At 46.2% G+C, this 18584-nt stretch overlaps 1 protein-coding gene across 1 annotated transcript; it reads left to right on the forward strand.

Annotated features, from left to right (window-relative positions):
* Positions 1-1456: 1456 nt before the first annotated feature.
* PES1 (pescadillo ribosomal biogenesis factor 1) lies at positions 1457-18065 on the forward strand. Its single transcript, XM_081285952.1, has 15 exons — positions 1457-1591; positions 4164-4243; positions 5411-5564; positions 6695-6804; positions 9308-9479; positions 9561-9650; positions 13871-13987; positions 14069-14143; positions 14369-14458; positions 14626-14756; positions 15108-15233; positions 15351-15535; positions 15993-16171; positions 16278-16439; positions 17658-18065. Exons 1-15 carry the CDS (start codon positions 1568-1570, stop codon positions 17739-17741), a joined length of 1779 nt encoding a protein of 592 aa, XP_081142078.1. The 5' UTR covers positions 1457-1567; the 3' UTR covers positions 17742-18065.
* Positions 18066-18584: the final 519 nt, after the last annotated feature.

The following is an 18584-nucleotide window of genomic DNA, read 5'->3' on the forward strand; positions in this document are numbered from 1 at the left end:
CCTGGCATGTGATTCCTTTTCATTCTAGTCTCCTTGCTTTCTTTTCTAGTACTGGGCTTAAACTCAGGGGTCTCTACCACTGAAATACATCTTCAAACCTTTTTAGTTTTTATTTTGAGACAGGGTCTCACTAAGTTGCTGAGGCTTGACTCAAACTTGCTGTCATACTGCTTCAGCCTCCTGAGTAGCTGAGATTACACCATGCCTGGCTAACAGTGACTCCTTTTCAAGTCTACTGGACCTGGTTGCAAGGAAGTAAAAGCACCCAGGTGGTAATCATAATTAATAGGTTAAAGGGATCCATTCTGTGTTCCCTGGAAAAAGCATGCCACCTTTGGGGACCAGGATCTCCAATCCTATAGAACCCAGGGTTGCGGGATTGAGAAGCACAATACCCCCCCAATGGGTCTTTGGATTAAGTGGAATGACATCCCATTTTTCAGATTATGTTCTTCTTTAAAATTTTTAAGAATTTCAAGAAAGTAACAAAGCACTGGACCAAGTACATGGGTCTTGGTGACTGCCCTGGTCACATGCCCAGGACCACTGTGCCTGCCTCTTGTTCCCTTCATAAGCCAGCCACTGCTGCCTTCTCAGGTCACCTCTGAGAAGTAAACTTTCAAAGCCTTCTCCAAATGAAGTTTGGAGGCTCCAAGAAAGAAAACACAAAAACCATTAAAATTGTATTTACTACTCAGACCACACCACCTACAACTGGTGGTTTAAAAGCTGTTTGCAATCAAACTTGTTGCTGGGGGAGGCGGGGTTTATTTCTGTTTTCCTTGATAAAAACTTGTACCACCGAGTACAAATGTCAAAGAAATATTTATGTAATTATCTATTGAGGGACAGAATATGGAATTTCCAGGTACAAATTAAAAGCTCAAATGTGTCAAATATACATTTGAAATATACCACGAATTCCGTAACCCTGCTTGTCCTTTCGTCAATTTTCAGTGCACTGCTAAGGCTCAGAAAATCGAAGTGGTTCCTCAGGTCTCTCTATGCGAGGAAAAAAAGTATAATTTTCCTCTATTTTGTCCTCCCAAGTACGAAGGAACCAAAGGGAAGCCCAAGGAGACTAATCCAGCGCAGCCTCCTCTCAGTAGCTCAAGCCGGGGTCCACCAGCGCCTAGCAACCGTTGCCATGACAACCCAATCACGTCAGGAACTACCAAGTGAATCACCCCTCTGCATCCCAGAAGGCACTGCGCTGTCTCCAGACCTTCCGCCCCCTTCCATTCCAATATGCAACGGGGCTCACATGGGCAAGCGATCATCATCAGGGTAATTGTAAAAATGCCTTAATTTCATCATTTTTTAAGCGCTTAAACTGCCATAACAGATTGACGGACGGGAAATATATCAAAATAATGGCCTAAATGATTTAGTTTAGAGATTTTAGTTATAATTGTCGAGGACAAAATTACACTAATTTCTTGGATTTTTCACAGGCATCTTATTGGGCAGCTCTAAAGGACGGACGGCGTGGGGTCCTCGGGGCCCTAGCGGGAGGAAGTGGAGCTGTCTGTCGGCTCCGCGCTTGTCGGCCTCTCAACGTGGAGCCATGGGAGGCTTGGAGAAGAAGAAGGTGAGTGGGTGAGCGAGAGAGACACCAGGGTTCCCGGGCGATTATTTGGGGGTCGCAGAGCCTACCCTCGTCTCTTTCTCCGGTCTTGTCCCTCGTGGGAACAGAAACGGTAGGTGACGGGAGATAGCTGCGAAAGGGGTTCCAGGATGGGCGAGAATTGCCGTATTAGTTCGGAGAACTGTGAAGTTCTTTTTTGTTGGAAGAATTGTGAGGATTGATTTTTCTAACTTCATAACTTCACCCCTAAGGTGATATGGGCCTCCAAAAGACCCCTACCATAATTGTAGCATAAAAGCTTCTCTGCGTTTCAGCAAGATTTTTACAAAGGATGCCAGCAGGATTTTTGCAGGGAGATCATTGTGGTGTGAAGCTCCTCTTTCTTATAAAAGGTAGGTTTGCAGTCAAGCTTGTTGCTGTGCAAAACAAAGAACAAAAAACAACATTTTTTTTCTGTTTTCTTTGGTAAAAACGTACGACTGAGCATAAATCTCAAAGAATTTTCGGACCCAGAAATTAGCCCCCTCTTGACCGCTGCAGCTTAAATAAAACTGCTTTCTGCAAATTCTTGGATGTCTGACCATAGATTGTTAAATGTGTCGCGAAGGAAGCCAAGGAGGGATATGGGTGGATAATATAAAGATGCTTATTTCAGTTAGCGTTGTCTTAGAAGTTCTCTTAAAGGCACACATTTCAGTTGAAATCTGGAAGAGCAGAACACCTTGGGTGGGTTCTGGGACTTGGGAGTGTTTGGCAAGCAAGCCAGGCAGTGGAAACTAACTGCCAAAAGCTAGACATTGACATGTTTGGGATTTAGGAAATAAGGGAAAATGGCTTTTGGTGGGGTTGGGCAGGGGCTGTATCATGTAAGACCTGTAAGCTACAATGAAGAGTTTGGAATTTATTCTAAGACAAGTAGAAACCAAGAGTAACATGATCAAGTTTTTCAATGAGTTGTTCTTGTTGCTGAATGGAGAATCACCTCAGTGACATGAAGAGATTGGGAAGGGAATGGAGATGAGGAAAATGCACTTGGCTCTGTTGTGTCCTTTGGTTTTAAAGTTTCTGTTGCCAATTTGTTTTTAACCTAACACCCTACTGGGCATCCAGTAAGTGCTAGCTGTTGGAGCTACAAAGATAGAAGATGGAAAACCTACCCTTGAGATGCAGATATGTGAATAAATCAGTATGTGCCTTTTAAGCTGTGTCAGACATTTGGGGATAGAATGGGCAGTGCTGTGTGTTGTGGAATGTTTAGCTACATTGCTGAACTGCTACCCACTAAATGTCAGTAGCATTCAACAACCAAAAATGTTTCCACCCTTATATTAAAATCATCCTGTAGAGAACGATTATCCCCTTAACATTTAGAAGAATAAGCATGGTGATATAGATGCATGTAGCATAGGACAATAGAAAACACTACTAATGAAATTGAACTTCTTGAAAAAATTGATGCTTATTTCCAGGACAGTATGGGCCTGGCCCCAATAGACAATTAATGTATGGAGGAAAGAATGAATGGTCTGTTTCATGGTTATAGAGTTATAGACTCCTGTCTATAGGTTTTGCTTTTTTGGACCTATTGAGGAAGATCTTGCTTGGAAAGGACTCTTGTGGTTAGCATTGTAGGATGTTTGGTACAGTGTACTACTTCTCTCTATCAAAGTTACAGAAGCGTGAGTGTGAGGCAGCATCCTAGCACTACAGATACCCAGGTGGTTGCACAAAGCAGCATGCTTCTTGGGGGCAGGTAGAGACCAGGCCTTTTGTTTTTATTGCCTCATGACATCTAGCTTAGTACTTGAACATAGTAGAGAACCAATTATTGTGTTAAGTGAATAAGGGAAGGGAGAGGCTGTGTGGCTTAGGACATTCATTTTCAACCCAGGTGATATCCCCAAGGGAGCAAAACTTGCTTGGGTAGTATCTTAGATATTATAGTGATTGGTGGTCCCCCTCAAAGGACCATATTTTATAAGTAGATGTGTGGTACTAACATTTCATGGGGATGTGGGGAAGAAGGGGTGATTGGTGGTAGGGGGTTATAATAGTGAGGAAGGGGGAAGGAATTGAGAGTCCTGGGTTGGTGGTTAGGTGTACAAGCTCTGGACTCAGACATGAGTTTGAAAACCAGCCCCAGCTCTGAAAAAGCTGTGTGACTTGGTAATTTATTTCACTGAGCTTATCTCCTACTCTGTGAAATGTGGGTTCTAATGGCACCCACCTCACAGATTGTGGGGATGAAATGAAATAATATGTGGAATCACTAGTTGTACTGGCTAATATTTAGAACTAGTACTAAATACTTGGTCTAGCATCTAATTTTCAGCAACCTCATAGTCCCTAGCATCATGCTGACGACATGCTGGATATGTGTCCTCTACTGCAAATTATAAGGACAGTGCAAGAAAGCTCATTCAAACAGGTCAGCTTCCTTCCTACAGCAGTACCCATTCCAAAAGCATCTTGACTACTTATTCAGACTGATAGTTGCCTCTGGAATTGGGTCCAGAGTTCAATGTCAGTCACTTCCATTGTTGCTAATGGAGAATTGTTTTTTTCCCTCCCCAAGTATGAACGAGGCTCTGCCACCAACTACATCAGTCGAAACAAAGCCCGGAAGAAACTGCAGCTGAGCTTGCCTGACTTCAGGTAGGGTTGGAGAGGAATGGAGTAGGGGTCTTCAGGGAGCATCAACAGTGAACTGCATAGTGAAAACTCAGCTGCCTCTGCCTGGAATTCTGGTATTCCTCCTTTTTCTTTAATGAACTGTGCTTTGCCAGGTGTGGTCTGAGGGGAAGCTGGAGGAAAACTTTGTTTTCAGAATGGGCTGCTGGGTCTTTGCCTCTTACTCCCTCCCTTCTGGCAGGAGAGACCCCTGATCCTGACAGCCTGTGGGCCCTGTTATTGGGCTGACCTTGATCTCTGCAGCCTCCTCTGGCCCACTTTTAGTTCTTTACATGTGCTCAGTTCTTTCTGACCTTATGGTCTTCATGCAGACTCTTAAATGTTCATCCCTCTACCTTTTATATGGCTGAAAAATTTATTTCTTAGGCAGGCCTTTCCTAACTTAGGTGTCTGATAGCTCCTGTCAATATCCTGTTTGCTGCTGGGCACAGTGGTACATGCCTATAATCCCAGCAACTCTGCATGCTGAGGCAGGAGGATCATAAGTTTAAGACCAGCTTGGACAACTTAGTGAAACCTTGTCTCAGAAAAAATAAGCACATAAAAATAAAGTAGCTTAGAAAAAAAGTAGCTCAGTGGTGGAGTGCCCTGAATACCAAAAAAGAAAGAAAGGGGAAGGGAAAGGGAAGAAAAATCCTGTTTGTTTCCATTATGGTACTTGTGGCAGTCTGCATTATGTATTCACCAACTTGGGATCATCAGACTCCTATAGTAGGATGTGAGCTTCTTTTTTAAATATTTTTATTCGTTGTTGATGAATTTTTTTTTAAAATTTATTTGTACATGGTGCTGAGAATCGAACCTAGGGCGTCACACATGCTAGGCAAGCGCTCTACCGCTGAGCCACCACCCCAGCCCAAGGATGTGAGCTTCTTAAGGGAAGGGTCCTTAAGCACTGTTGATTTCCAGACCCAGCTGTGGCTGTTACTTCTCACAATTTTTTAATTTAATTTTTTTCTTTTTTAGTTGTAGTTGGACACAATACCTTAATTTTATTTATTTATTTTTATATGTTGCTAAGGATCGAACCCAGTGCCTCACACATGCTAGGCAAGTGCTCTACCACTGAGCCACAACCCCAGCCCCTGCTTCTCACCTTTATTGACATGATGAATGGTTTCTGTTTTACAGGCGATTATGTATCCTGAAGGGCATTTATCCCCATGAGCCCAAACATAAGAAGAAAGTTAACAAGGGCTCCACAGCAGCCCGAACTTTTTACCTTATCAAAGACATCAAGTTTCTCCTCCATGAACCCATTGTCAACAAGTTCCGGGAATACAAGGTGAGGCCTGGGCTCTAGTATCTGGATGGATCCTCATTGTAGCTCTGTGACTCACAACTGTGACTTTGGGCACATTGCATACTCTCTCTGAGCAACCCTGTATAAAACCCTTTTCATTCTACCTTAAAATGATGTCACAGGAATTCACTGAGATTACATGTTTAGAACATTTGCACAGAACCTTGAAAATGATTAGTGCTTTACCTGTTAAGTTTTCTCTGATTCTGAAAAAAATCAAATTTTTTTGCTCCAGAGCCAAAGATGGTGCTTTTTATGCCCAAGGAAACAGCCTTGATTCTGGTTCCTTGAGATTGTTCCCATGAGACAAAGGCTTCCATTCCACAGATAGATATTTTTAAATGCTCACATGCCACCAGGGGAGCAGAAACTTAATTCTACCATAAGTCCAGAGAATTGAAAGACTCCCTTGTGCTGCCAGCAGAGCCTGACTGAAGAGTGGGGTGCCATCTGGTGGCCCACAGGGAACAGGGCAGCAGTTATTGATAGGTTTTGTAGCTTCATAAACTCACTGTGTTAAGAAGTGGACCCATGTGGGAGATGGCTATTTCAGAGTTGCTATTTATACTCTCAGATAATGTTTGAGCTTCTGAGGGATGCTGGGGCCTGAACAGAAGTCTTAGAGTGAAGACATCTGTTGATTTGGAAGACTTGGCTCCATGGTTGGCCTTGGCTATCCTTTTCTGGATGACTCAGTACTACACATGAACCCACAAATGGTTTATGCCAGTGCAGACAGAAGTTGGGAACAAAGGCCAGCCTTTCTGACCTACCTCAATGACAGGTCACTTGTTCTTTCTTTTTAATAGAAAAATGAGTCTGATATGCCTTGCCTTCTTCCCATGTGAACATACTGTGTCAGCACATTTTTTTGTGGTTATTCCCTATGCCTTGTCAAGAGGAGTGCGTGGTTGAGCTCTGGTCATTATCATAGTCATTATCCATTATCATTTAGTCTACTGTTCCATGGAGTTGGCTGTAGTGCAAATCCTGGGCTGAGGGGACTGATTGCACAGGCACACAGCATGGCTAGCTAGGAGGTAGTGAGTTCTTCAACCCTGCATATCCATCTTCCATGGCCTTACCATCAGTTGTCCCTTTCTGTCTTCCAGATATTTGTTCGGAGGCTTCGGAAAGCCTATGGAAAGAGCGAGTGGAACACTGTGGAGCGCTTAAAGGACAATAAGCCCAGTTATAAACTTGACCATATCATCAAGGAGCGGTGAGTTGGTGCCCGTCAGAACCCTGCTGTCTGTTTGTCACTGCTAGGCTCAGTCATAGCACTGAGGATACAGTGGCAGACAAACTCAAGATCCTGCTCACAGAGCTTGCCTCCTTTGGGAGTAGGCAGACCAAAAAGCAGACTGACAATTCACTATTATAATGATTTAAGTTGCACTGAGTGGCACAGGGAAGGTATGTTAGTTATACCTTTGCCAGGCGGTCTGCCTGAAGGGAGTATTTCAGCCAACAAGAGGAAGCTTGTTCCAAGTAGAGACAACAGCAAGTACAAAGGCCCCATGGTAGGAGAGCTCTGGACTGCACGTGGGGTATGTGATGAGAATCAGAGGCATCACAAGACCCTCTGGGTTTATCCATTTCTCGCCCAGACTTCTCATTTCTGAGAAATTCAGCGGCTAAATCAATGATCTTTTTGACTACATCCCCATTCGTCCCTTTTTAACTTTTATTTTGAGACAGAGTCTCACTTCCACAGTTGGGCTTGGATGCTTTTGGTTTCTAGAGAGTAGAGATCAAGGTTACAGCTAATACCCTATAATGTCCAAAATAGTCTACACAACACAGAACAGTCTGGTCCAAAATGCCAGTAGTGGTAAAGTAGATAAACCCTGGACTAATGAATGTCAGTCTTTTCTGGTATGATGGCCCAGGCACACTTAGCTCTAGAATAGATAGGCTTGTCTTCATACAGGTTCATTTATGGGCTATCACTGGAAGGGCCCTGGACTAGGAACTAGACAGCTTGTGTTCTCACTCCATCCCTGTGGACCCATGAGCTGGTCAATCAGAGAACTATTCTTGCTCAGGGACTCTGAGCAAGTTCTTGTCACTAACAGAAAGATGATGTTAGTTCCTGTCCAGCCTATAACACAGCTGTTGGTGTGGAATAGATTTTTTAAAAACATACAAGAGCTAGGCATAGTGGCACACACCTGTAACCCCAGTGACTTGGGAGGCTGAGGCAGGAGTATTGAAAGTGTGAGTCCAGCCTCAGCAACTAAATGAAGCCCTAAGCAACTTAGTGAGACCTGTCTCAAAATAAAAAAGGGCTGGGAATGTGGCTTAGTGGTTGAGTGCCCCTGGGTTCAATCCCTGATATCAAAAATAAAAAAAGAAGTGCCTGGAGATGACTAGTGCCCTTTCTACAAAGGGCCTTGGTGTTGGGTTCGTCTGCCAGCTAGAGAGTTAGGAAACTGGGGTGCCAGAGGATCTTGATTGAGGTTCCTGCCTCGGCTCCAAGAACCCAAATAGCTCTTCAACTGTTTCCTCACGACACATCCCTCTTCAGGCTTTTTCCCCTGTCTTGGCCTGGATTTGTAGACCTGGTAGACCTCTCTTGACTTATTGCCCTTCAGAGTCATATGAAATAGCAATGCTCTTCCAAAGGAAGCTTCCTGGAAGGTGATTTGGGTGCCAGAAACTCTGGAAACTGCTTTGGTTGGGGATGGAGTCTTGAAACCCTGCCCAGGGCATTTTAAGGAAGTTATAAGGACCCAGGGTTTTTTGTTTATTTTGTGTTAGAATCAGATTTATCTTTTTTTCCCCACATTTTAAAATTGTTGCATTGTACTTGTGCATAATGGTGGGATTTGTTAGTTGTGTGTACATGCACACAATATAGCAATATAATTTGAAAGGGCCCAGTTTTAAAGCAATAGTCTGGTCTAGCAATGTCATTTTCAGGTAAAGCTGGGTCTGGATGATGACAACTGACCTGCCCAAGGTCAGTGGGACTTATTTGCCCAACACAATGGGACTTATTTGTGGTTCAGTTTTCTCTATTCCCTGCACCCCAGACCCTCAGCTTGACAGCCATACAGTGGTAGATCTCTCCCAAGTTGACCTCTTCTCGTCAGTTTCCTCATTTGCCACAGAATTCCTAGAAATATGTTCTTGCTCTTCCTGGCCTAGATCTCAATTCCAGCATTTTACCCACAGTTCTAATTGGTTCTAACTGATTTTTTCAACCAGACAGGTGTGGGCGATATGAGCAAGGATGACAGCCCATTCTGGTGACCTGTGACCAGGTCTAGACACAGATGCTGCTGAGGGAAGCAACCCCATCTGGCTTCCCAGCCTACTAGGGCAGCTTCCCATTTTTCCATTTTCTACTGTGGATCTCCCAATAAATTTTCTTTGAACTAAAGGTTCTACCTTCAAAAAGAGAGAGCCACTAACTCATTCTGCTGTCGTTCACAACAGAATATGAAAGTGGTCAAGGCTGGGTATTTGGTGTCTCCCACTGGGATTTCCCTGGTCCTCAGAGCTCTATGGGCACATTCTGGTTCAGTGCTTCTTAGGGCTGTTCCTAGGGCTGTATCCGGCTATCAGGAAGCTGGTGTAGCCATTTTAAGAGGTGGCAGTGGTAAGACCTGTTTGGGGAACATGGCCCTGGGGTAGCTGACAGGGTAGAACAAAGAGGCCAGGACCCCTTTAGAGTCTAGCTGAATGAGCTCATGAGCTCTGCTCTCATGGCCCTGCAGGTACCCCACATTCATCGATGCTCTGCGGGACCTGGATGATGCCCTATGCATGTGCTTCCTCTTTTCTACCTTCCCACGAACAGGCAAGTGCCATGTGCAGACCATTCAACTATGCCGCCGGCTTACTGTAGAATTCCTGCACTATATCATCACTGCCCGTGCTCTGCGCAAGGTGAGTCCTTAGGATCCTTCCCTTGGCCCCTCCCCTGTCACCTGAAGGTTTTCACCATGCTGTCTGCTCCCTCTCCTCTAGGTCTTCCTGTCCATCAAAGGCATTTACTACCAGGCTGAAGTGCTGGGGCAGCCCATCGTGTGGATCACACCCTATGCCTTCTCCCATGATGTGAGTATGCCTGTGGGGAGGGGTTTGTGCTAGCTCCTACACTGATGTCCATGTAAGATTGGTAAGGAGTGGGGCAGAGTCTGGCACTTGCTGGGCTCCTAATTAATGCCTGCTGGTGGGGAGTGGAGTGGGATGGGTGAGAAGTGTGTCACACAGAGCAGTAGCACTCTTCATCACATGGTCCATCTTAGAATTTTCAGTGTGATATATATACTCAAGACCTGAACATTAATCATAATTAAGAAGAGGAGCCTCCAAGCCTGCCCAGCTCCAGCACATACCACCCAGATGACATTGGATATGTTCACTTTTTTGTGCTTCCACTGTCAGCCTTGCAAATAAGATTTAAGGGAGAAAAAAAACTTGAAAGGGCCTGGTATTTGGCTCTTTGGGGTCAAATGAACAGTGAGCAGCTCTGGGGGTCGTGTCTGTTGCCTGAAAACTAGCAGAGCCTCATCCCCTCTCTGCTATAGGCAACTGCTATGGGCAACCAGAGTTATTGGCCTTTCCCTCTTTCCCTCTTCATCTGTCCTATCTTTTTCCTTTCTTCCTTCCTGCCTTCCTCTTTGGCTCTCTCTGTCCTTCCTTCTCTCTGATGTCCCACCCCCAAGCTGTTTTACTTCTGCCCTTCCTCCTCTGCCTCATCCCTCCCATAGCCTGGAGGACAGAGTGATGCTGGGGAAGGGAAATGCCAGAGAAGCACTTAGCACATGACACTACCTCTTGCTGATCTTTCTTTAAGTCTTGGGAATTATTGAAAGGGCCTTACTGAGAGGAAATCCTGGTTTTGCCTCTTGTGGAGGCATTGTTAGCTTCTAGTCTTCCATGTTGGTTGGTCTTAGTTGGTGTTGCAGATGATTTCTTGGTTCTGTGTCCTGCACTTGGCCATCTTCCTACTTGTTCAGTGAGCAGGAACTGGTTCCTCCACAAAGAGCAGAAGTAGCAGCCTGGCTGTGCTGAGCTTCCTGCTGGGTTATCATGTGCTGTAGCATGAGCCAGGGGCCGCCACCACTCCCCCCCGCCCCCCTTCTTGTAGTGCAAGGGCTGGAACCTGTTCCGACTGCAGTACAGTGTGTTGGTGCTTGGTGGTATGGTTGCAGGCTGTGGGTGAGACAGGCTTGGCCTTTAACAGTCCCTATTCCCACTCCCTGGGGTTCTAGCTTGGGCAACCAGTTATTGACCCTTCCCTCTTTCCCTCTTTATCCGTCCTGTCTTCTTCCTTCCTTCCTGCCTTCCTCTTTGGCCCTCTGTGTCCTTCCTTCTCTCTGATGTCCCACCCCCATGCTGCTCAGACTGGTCTTTGTGTGCCCTCCTGAGTGGTGAATAGGGCCCTGTGGAAGACCAGCCTCCACACAGCTGGCCCTGGGGGAAGGGCATGGGCCACCCATTCCTCCTCCTTCCTTGGCCAGCTTGCTTCCTCTGCTTCCTCTAAGCAGAGGATGGGTGACCAGTACTGGGTTGTAGTAGGGGCCCTGGTATGCCTTTCCCCAGAGTAGCCAGTGCTGGGTGCACAACTGTGGGACTCAGAGTGGTAACAGTAGTGGGGGCAAGGCATGCCGTGATGTGGAAAATGGGGTTGGTGACCACATTTCTTTTTTTTTTTTTATTGGTTGTTCACAACATTACAAAGCTCTTGACATATCATATTTCATACATTAGATTGAAGTGGGTTATGAACCCCCAATTTTACCCCAAATGCAGATTGCAGAATCACGTCGGTTACACATCCACAATTTTACATAATGCCCTATTAGTAATTGTTGTATTCTGCTACCTTTCCTATCCCCTACTATCCCCCCTCCCCTCCCCTCCCATCTTCTCTCTCTACCCCATCTGCTGTAATTCATTTCTCTCCTTGTTTATTTTCCCATTCCCCTCACAACCTCTTATATGTAATTTTGTATAGCAATGAGGGTCTCCCTTCATTTCCATGCAATTTCCCTTTTCTCTCCCTTTCCCTCCCATCTCATGTCTCTGTTTAATGTTAATCTTTTCTTCCTGCTCTTCCTCCCTGCTCTGTTCATAGATGCTCTCATTATATCAAAGAAGACATTTGGTATTTGTTTTTTAGGGATTGGCTAGCTTCACTAAGCATAATCTGCTCTAGTGCCATCCATTTCCCTGCAAATTCTGTGATTTTGTCATTTTTTAGTGCTGCATAGTACTCCATTGTGTATAGATGCCACATTTTTTTAATCCATTCATCTATTGAAGGGCATCTGGGTTGGTTCCACAGTCTAGCTATTGTGAATTGTGCTGCTATGAACATCGATGTGGCAGTATCCCTGTAGCATGCTCTTTTAAGGTCTTCAGGGAATAGTCCGAGAAGGGCAATAGCAGGGTCAAATGGTAGTTCCATTCCCATCTTTCCCAGGAATCTCCAAACTGCTTTCCAAATTGGCCGCACCAATTTGCAGTCCCACCAGCAATGTACAAGTGTACCCTTTTCTCCACATCCTCGCCAGCACTTGTTGTTGTTTGACTTCATAGTGGCTGCCAATCTTACTGGAGTGAGATGGTATCTTAGGGTGGTTTTGATTTGCATTTCTCTGACTGCTAGAGATGGAGAGCATTTTTTCATGTACTTGTTGATTGATTGTATATCCTCCTCTGAGAAGTGTCTGTTCAGGTCCTTGGCCCATTTGTTGATTGGGTTATTTGTTATCTTATTGTCTAATTTTTTGAGTTCTTTGTATACTCTGGATATTAGGGCTCTATCTGAAGTGTGAGGAGTAAAAATTTGTTCCCAGGATGTAGGCTCCCTATTTACCTCTCTTATTGTTTCTCTTGCTGAGAAAAAACTTTTTAGTTTAAGTAAGTCCCATTTGTTGATTCTTGTTATTAACTCTTGTGCTATGGGTGTCCTATTAAGGAATTTGGATCCCGACCCCACAATATGTAGATCGGAGCCAACTTTTTCTTCTATCAGACGCAGAGTCTCTGATTTGATATCAAGCTCCTTGATCCATTTTGAGTTAACTTTTGTGCATGGCGAGAGAAAGGGTTTCAGTTTCATTTTGTTGCATATGGATTTCCAGTTTTCCCAACACCATTTGTTGAAGATGCTATCCTTCCTCCATTGCATGCTTTTAGCCCCTTTATCAAATATAAGATAGTTGTAACTTTGTGGATTAGTCTCTGTGTCCTCTATTCTATACCATTGGTCCACCCGCCTGTTTTGGTACCAGTACCATGCTGTTTTTGTCACTATTGCTCTGTAATATAGTTTGAAATCTGGTATCGCTATACCGCCTGATTCACACTTCCTGTTTAGAATTGCTTTTGCTATTCTGGGTGACCACATTTCCACCAGGCAGACCCTCCATGCCACAGGTCACTGCCTGGCAGCTAGATGGAGGAACAACTCAAAGAGTTATGGGCACACCCATGATAGAGGGGATATTGTGATCATTACCAGTTTTGACATTTCTTGAAAATTCTTCTATGTTGCAGGGGGTTGGGTTGGCCTCCCTGGATTTAGAGGGTGGGACCATTTGAGACTTTAGGTATTTTGGTCCTTGTTTTAGATCAACTTCTCAAGGGCAGAGATAAGTTCCTTCCACGTCTCCTGCTTATTGAGTTGGTAGTTTGTGAGGGTGGCTGTGCCTCTATCTCTAAGCAAGTAGTTACTCTGCCTGTTATTTTCCAAGAGCTCTTAGGGTGCCAAGCTGGGCTAGCAGCCCCAGCGGCCCCAGCCTATTCTTAGGTCCTCAGGCCATGCTTTTGTATGCTTTTGCCAGGGTGCACTTGGGCCTAGTTCTACCTACCCACTATCTGTCCCCACCTGGCTTTGGACTTTCCAGGGCACCTTTGACTGGGCTGTAGACTATTCTGGCCTCAGAGTATTACCTTCCTGGTGCTCATAGCTAGCTCTGGAGCAGACATATGACAGATTGTGGGGTGGGTGATAGAGAAGGCTTGACCTCTGTCCAGGTTGGGAAAGGTGGTCTTTTCAAGGACACAAGTCTGCACTGAGACTTGAAGGATGAAAGGGAGACCTGGTGAAGGATGAAAGGGAGACCTGGGGGCAGGGGCAAGGAAGGGCCAGCCAGTCATGGGAATAGCATGGTCCAGTTTTTATTTTCTTATTCCTGGCTCCTCCTTTATCACATGGTGGTTTGGGAAACCCTTGGGACCCCTATCCAGAGCTGCATTTATTCCCAGAATGCTCTTCATAGGGGTGTGGCTGCACTGCTGATGCCTCTCCTGTGCCCCCCTAGCACCCAACAGATGTGGACTACAGAGTCATGGCCACCTTCACTGAGTTCTACACCACCTTGCTGGGCTTTGTCAACTTCCGCCTCTATCAGTCCCTCAACCTCCACTATCCCCCAAAGGTAGGGCCCCAGCCCTTCTCTCCCCATATGAGTGAGGGGTCATGGGTGTCCTTTTCTCTCTAACCTTCCACTTGCACTCAGCTCGAGGGTCAGGCCCAAGCAGAGATGAAGGACAGTGAGGGCGTCTATGCATTGGACTCTGAGAGCTCTATGGAGGTGAGAGAGGTTTCAGGGACGTTATCCCTAAATCTCCCCAGAAGGGTGGTTCCTGTCCCCAACATATCTGGGGTTGTAGTGGGTGGGGTGGGTGGTCTTGGCTTGCCCTCAGATCCTGGACCCATAGGTGGTCCAGAGGTGTTGCAGTTCCCCCTTCCCACCCTGGCCACTCATTTAGATAAGGTCCCCTACCTGCAAGTAAGCAGCCCTGCTTCTATCCTTTAGAAACTAGCAGCCCTCAGTGCCAGCCTAGCCCGTGTGGTGGTACCTGCCACAGAGGAGGAGGCTGAAGTGGATGAATTTCCTGCTGATGGGGTGAGCATGGCACTTCCTTCTAGAATGGCAGTGGGACAAGGAATGGGAGCCAACATCTGGAAGCTGTAGGATCTAAAAAGAAGCTAAGGAGGGGGTTTTCCCCAGTCCCTGCCCTCTAGTTGTGTTGGTGTCTCTGGTGATGGCAAGGTCTGGTTCCTCCTTGGCAGGAGTTGGCAGTGCAGGAAGAAGATCGCAGGAAGGAGCTGGAGGCACAGGAAAAGCACAAGAAGCTCTTTGAGGGCCTAAAATTCTTCCTGAATCGTGAGGTACCCCGTGAGGCTCTGGCCTTCATCATCAGGTAGGAGGGCTCTCAGGTTGGCCCACAGCACTGGCCCTGCCACAATCTGGTCTTGGTTCTGCCCATCAGTAACATCAGATGGTGTATTTTCACTTTTTACAAATTAGTGCTTAGAGATTACTCAGCATGGCACTGAAGCACATAGGAAGCATTCAACCAAGGGCAAAGCTGCCATCAGGTTATTAACAGTCAAGGTCCCTCATGGGCCAAGACTGGAAGTATCTGTCTAGATCTGGAGTGGGATAGGGCAGGTGTATCGTAGAGGGGTAAATTTTTAGATCAGGTGGCCAGTGAGTCTAGGGCAAGCAACTCATACCTGGGGATCCTTTTGCGCTCTCCTTGTGCCTCTAGGAGTTTTGGGGGAGACGTATCCTGGGACAAGTCTCTGTGCATTGGAGCCACCTATGATGTCACAGACTCCTGCATTACCCATCAGATTGTTGACCGACCTGGACAGCAAACCCCTGTCATTGGCAGGTAAGCCCCCGAGACCCTGCTTTACATTTTAGGAAAGTTCTGTCTTAAAGGCCCGTGGAATGCAGTGGGGCCTCAGGTTGCTGCCTTGTGACCTGTCTCTGCTGGCCTCTCTACTAGGTACTACATACAGCCACAGTGGGTGTTTGACTGTGTGAATGCCCGACTCCTCCTCCCTGTGGCAGAATACTTCCCTGGGGTGCAGCTGCCCCCACACCTTTCACCTTTCGTGTCTGAGAAGGAAGGAGATTACATCCCACCTGAGAAGCTTAAGCTGCTGGCTTTGCAGCGGGGAGAGGACCCAGGTGAGTGAAAGAGTACTGGGTGGCAGGGTGGATGGGCTCCTTTGGATGGTCTAGGCCCCTGGGCATGAGCTGTCCATTTCCCTTTACTGTAGAGTTGGCAAGCAGGGAACAGGGCAGAACAGAGTGGAAAGCCCTTTGAACCTATCTTTGGAGTAAGGCATAGGAGAAGGGGACATTTATATCTTACAGTCAAGTGTTACTTGATTCATTCAGATGAACTGAGCAGAAAGATCTGGGGTTGTCATCAGTCTTCATGTAGAAGATGACTGAGTTCAGGAGTGGGACTTGGAGTGTCCTTTGAGGGCAGCTGGGGCTTTGGAGAGGAGTCAGAGGGGGCTACAGTGAGGAAAGCCTTGAACTGTCTTTGGAATATCTGCAGATGGCAGGGTCAGAGGGTGGTGCTTGGGGCCTGTCGTCACCTGGCAAGAGAAAGCAGATTCCTACCTGCTGTTTGTAGGAAACTTGGAAGAGTCTGAAGAAGAAGAAGAGGAGGAGAAAGAAGAGGAAGAAGACATTGAAGGTGATGGCAATGAAGGGGGAGAAAATGAAGAAGAGGAGGAAGATATGGAGGCTGCTTCAGAAAAGGAGGAAGAGGCCCATCTGGCAGCCCTGGAGGACAAGAGGATGGAGGCAAAGGTATGGCAATGCTAGACTGGGGCACTGTCTGGGAAGCAGCCCCGCTTGCCTGGAAGGGCAGGAGCCAAAGGACCCATACCCATGAGCACCCACTCTCTGTCCTCAGAAGCCCAAGGTGATGGCAGGCACTGTGAAACTGGAAGATAAGCAACGACTGGCCCAAGAGGAGGAAAGTGAAGCCAAGCGTCTGGCTATTATGATGATGAAGAAGCGGGAGAAGTACCTTTACCAAAAGATCATGTTTGGCAAGAGGCGCAAAATCCGAGAGGTAAGTTGCTCTTGTCACTTGAGACTTGGGTGTGTCCACCACAGGTGGCTGTGAGGTGAACTCAGAGGTTGGTGGGCTGTCCTCGGAAACTGCACTCTGGATCACTCCTAGCCTTTTCCTGAAAGCCACACTCAGGGATTTCATCCCCTTCCTGTTCCCAGCTGTTTCTGAATCTCAGATATGGGAACAGAGCTATCCCAGCAGACTTGGGAGATTTTTGTTAAGCTTTATTTTCTTGTTCACAAAGCCACATATGCTCATTTAAAAAAAGAAAAAAAAATGTGCAGCCATAACTGAGTAATAGATGACACAGTAATAGATCATTCCTGCGCCCCGCAGGTTTCTCTTGTGCACATAACCTTAGGGAAGCAGCATTCTATGTATAGATTGTTTTAGTTTGATTTTTTTCATTTAATCATAACGTGGACTTCATGACATATTGTGCACCACAAAAACCTGTCTCCTACTGATGGGATTATTTTTTCCCTATTTTTCAGTCATTCTCAGTAAATATTCCTGAGCAGGTCCCTGACCTTCTCAGAATATTTCTGCAGTTTAATTTTTTTTTTTTTTAGTTGATGGACCTTTATTTCAGTTATTTGTTTATTTGTTAGTTTATTTATTTATTTGTAGTGCTGAGAATCAAACCCAGAAGGGGAGGATTGGGGTGGCTCACTCAATTCCATGTCTCAAGACACGTGAGACTGGTGCTCTACACTAAGCCATACTCCCAGCCCTGCAGTCTAAATTCTTAGTAGCATAATTGCATAGTTGTCAAATACCTATTGCCTAGTAGTCTCTGGGAAGACTTCCCTTTGCACCCTCCTTGCCGTCTAGTGTAAGTTTGAAAAGTGTCAGACTTGGCTTTCTTGGGGGTTCTGAGAGTCCAGGAGTTTATAACTAAAGATTTGTGGACCCATAAAATAATAAAGCGTTGTAAAGGCAAGGGGGAAGGTCTGTTTTCTTACCCTTAGGTAAATCAGATATTTTCCCGTGGTAATTTGCTTGTCAGCTTTGCTTTTAAGAGGTAACCCGGAGCTAGGGTTGTGGTTCAGTGGTAAGAGTGCTCGCCTCGCATGTGTGCGGTCCTGGGTTCGATCCTCAGCACCACATAAAAGTAAATAAACAAATATGTAGGAGGAGGGCAATCCCCTTCCCCTGTCTTCCCTTACTCCCAAGTTCCCATTCCCAGCCTTACCTCTCCCTTCCTCCTCACAGGCTAACAAACTGGCAGAGAAGCGGAAAGCCCACGACGAGGCTGTAAGGTCTGAGAAGAAGGCCAAGAAGGCAAGGCCTGTTTGAGTGCCAATGGAGGCCATGTTCTGGCAGCTGGAGAAGACAGTGACAGGCCAAGGGACCGCTTTTTATTCCCTTCCTTCTCCCTGACACCCCTGATGTCCTTTCACTCTGACAGGGTTTATGGGCAGCCCTGGCCTCCTTGGATGAAACTTTCTGCTGGTGGCTGGGCATAGAGAGGTTCTAGAGCCTGATCGGCCCCTTCACTTGCTGCCTCTGTTTTCCTTGGCAACCCCCACCATACATCGACCTGTGATTCTCAGAGTGCTGTGATAGGGTGAAGATGGGGGACCTTTTGTTATTTTGTTATTAAACACTGAACTTTGGCAATCAATTGGTTCTATATTCAGGAGACTTCTGGGATTGGAGAAGGGCCACCTGGCACTCTGTACTATAAGCTGGGCCAACCCTGGTTGTTGACCAAGTTGGACCCAGGCATACTCAGAACTGTGGATGTCCTAGGACCCCTCCAGTTCCAGGGATTCCAGAAGGTAGCCACAGAGTTTCTGGGCTTGGTTTACATTCCAGCCCAGGCACTTTGCCTCTGTGAACCTGCTTCCTTATAAGTTAAGGAGTGGAAGTTCTGGAGCATTCCTATGTTGAAGGGTGAGTGGTAACTAGAGAGACAAGTGTCGTTTGCTTAGTAAGTGCTTGATGAACATGAACTGTGATTTTCATAACTTTCTACTGGAGCTGGTAGGGAAGGTGAAAGCCAGTGCCTGAGGATGATTGGGGGAGGAGGGGCTGATGACAGGTATACCTCTAGCTTTCCATTGTGGTTTGGTGGGTAGAACAGCCCACTGAGGCCACTTCTGGTAACCCAACCTGTGACCCTTGTGGGCCTGTCTT

The sequence above is a fragment of the Spermophilus citellus genome (genome assembly GCF_964194105.1).
Source record: "Spermophilus citellus genome assembly, chromosome: 3".
Lineage (NCBI taxonomy): Eukaryota > Metazoa > Chordata > Mammalia > Rodentia > Sciuridae > Spermophilus > Spermophilus citellus.

Bases quoted from the DNA above. Each gene is read 5' to 3' on its own strand.
- PES1 (XM_081285952.1), top strand. From the start codon at position 1,568: ATGGGAGGCTTGGAGAAGAAGAAG. The intron at 14,144-14,368 runs GTGAGAGAGGTT...TCTATCCTTTAG, and splicing joins ACTCTGAGAGCTCTATGGAG to AAACTAGCAGCCCTCAGTGC. The intron at 14,459-14,625 runs GTGAGCATGGCA...CCTCCTTGGCAG, and splicing joins ATGAATTTCCTGCTGATGGG to GAGTTGGCAGTGCAGGAAGA.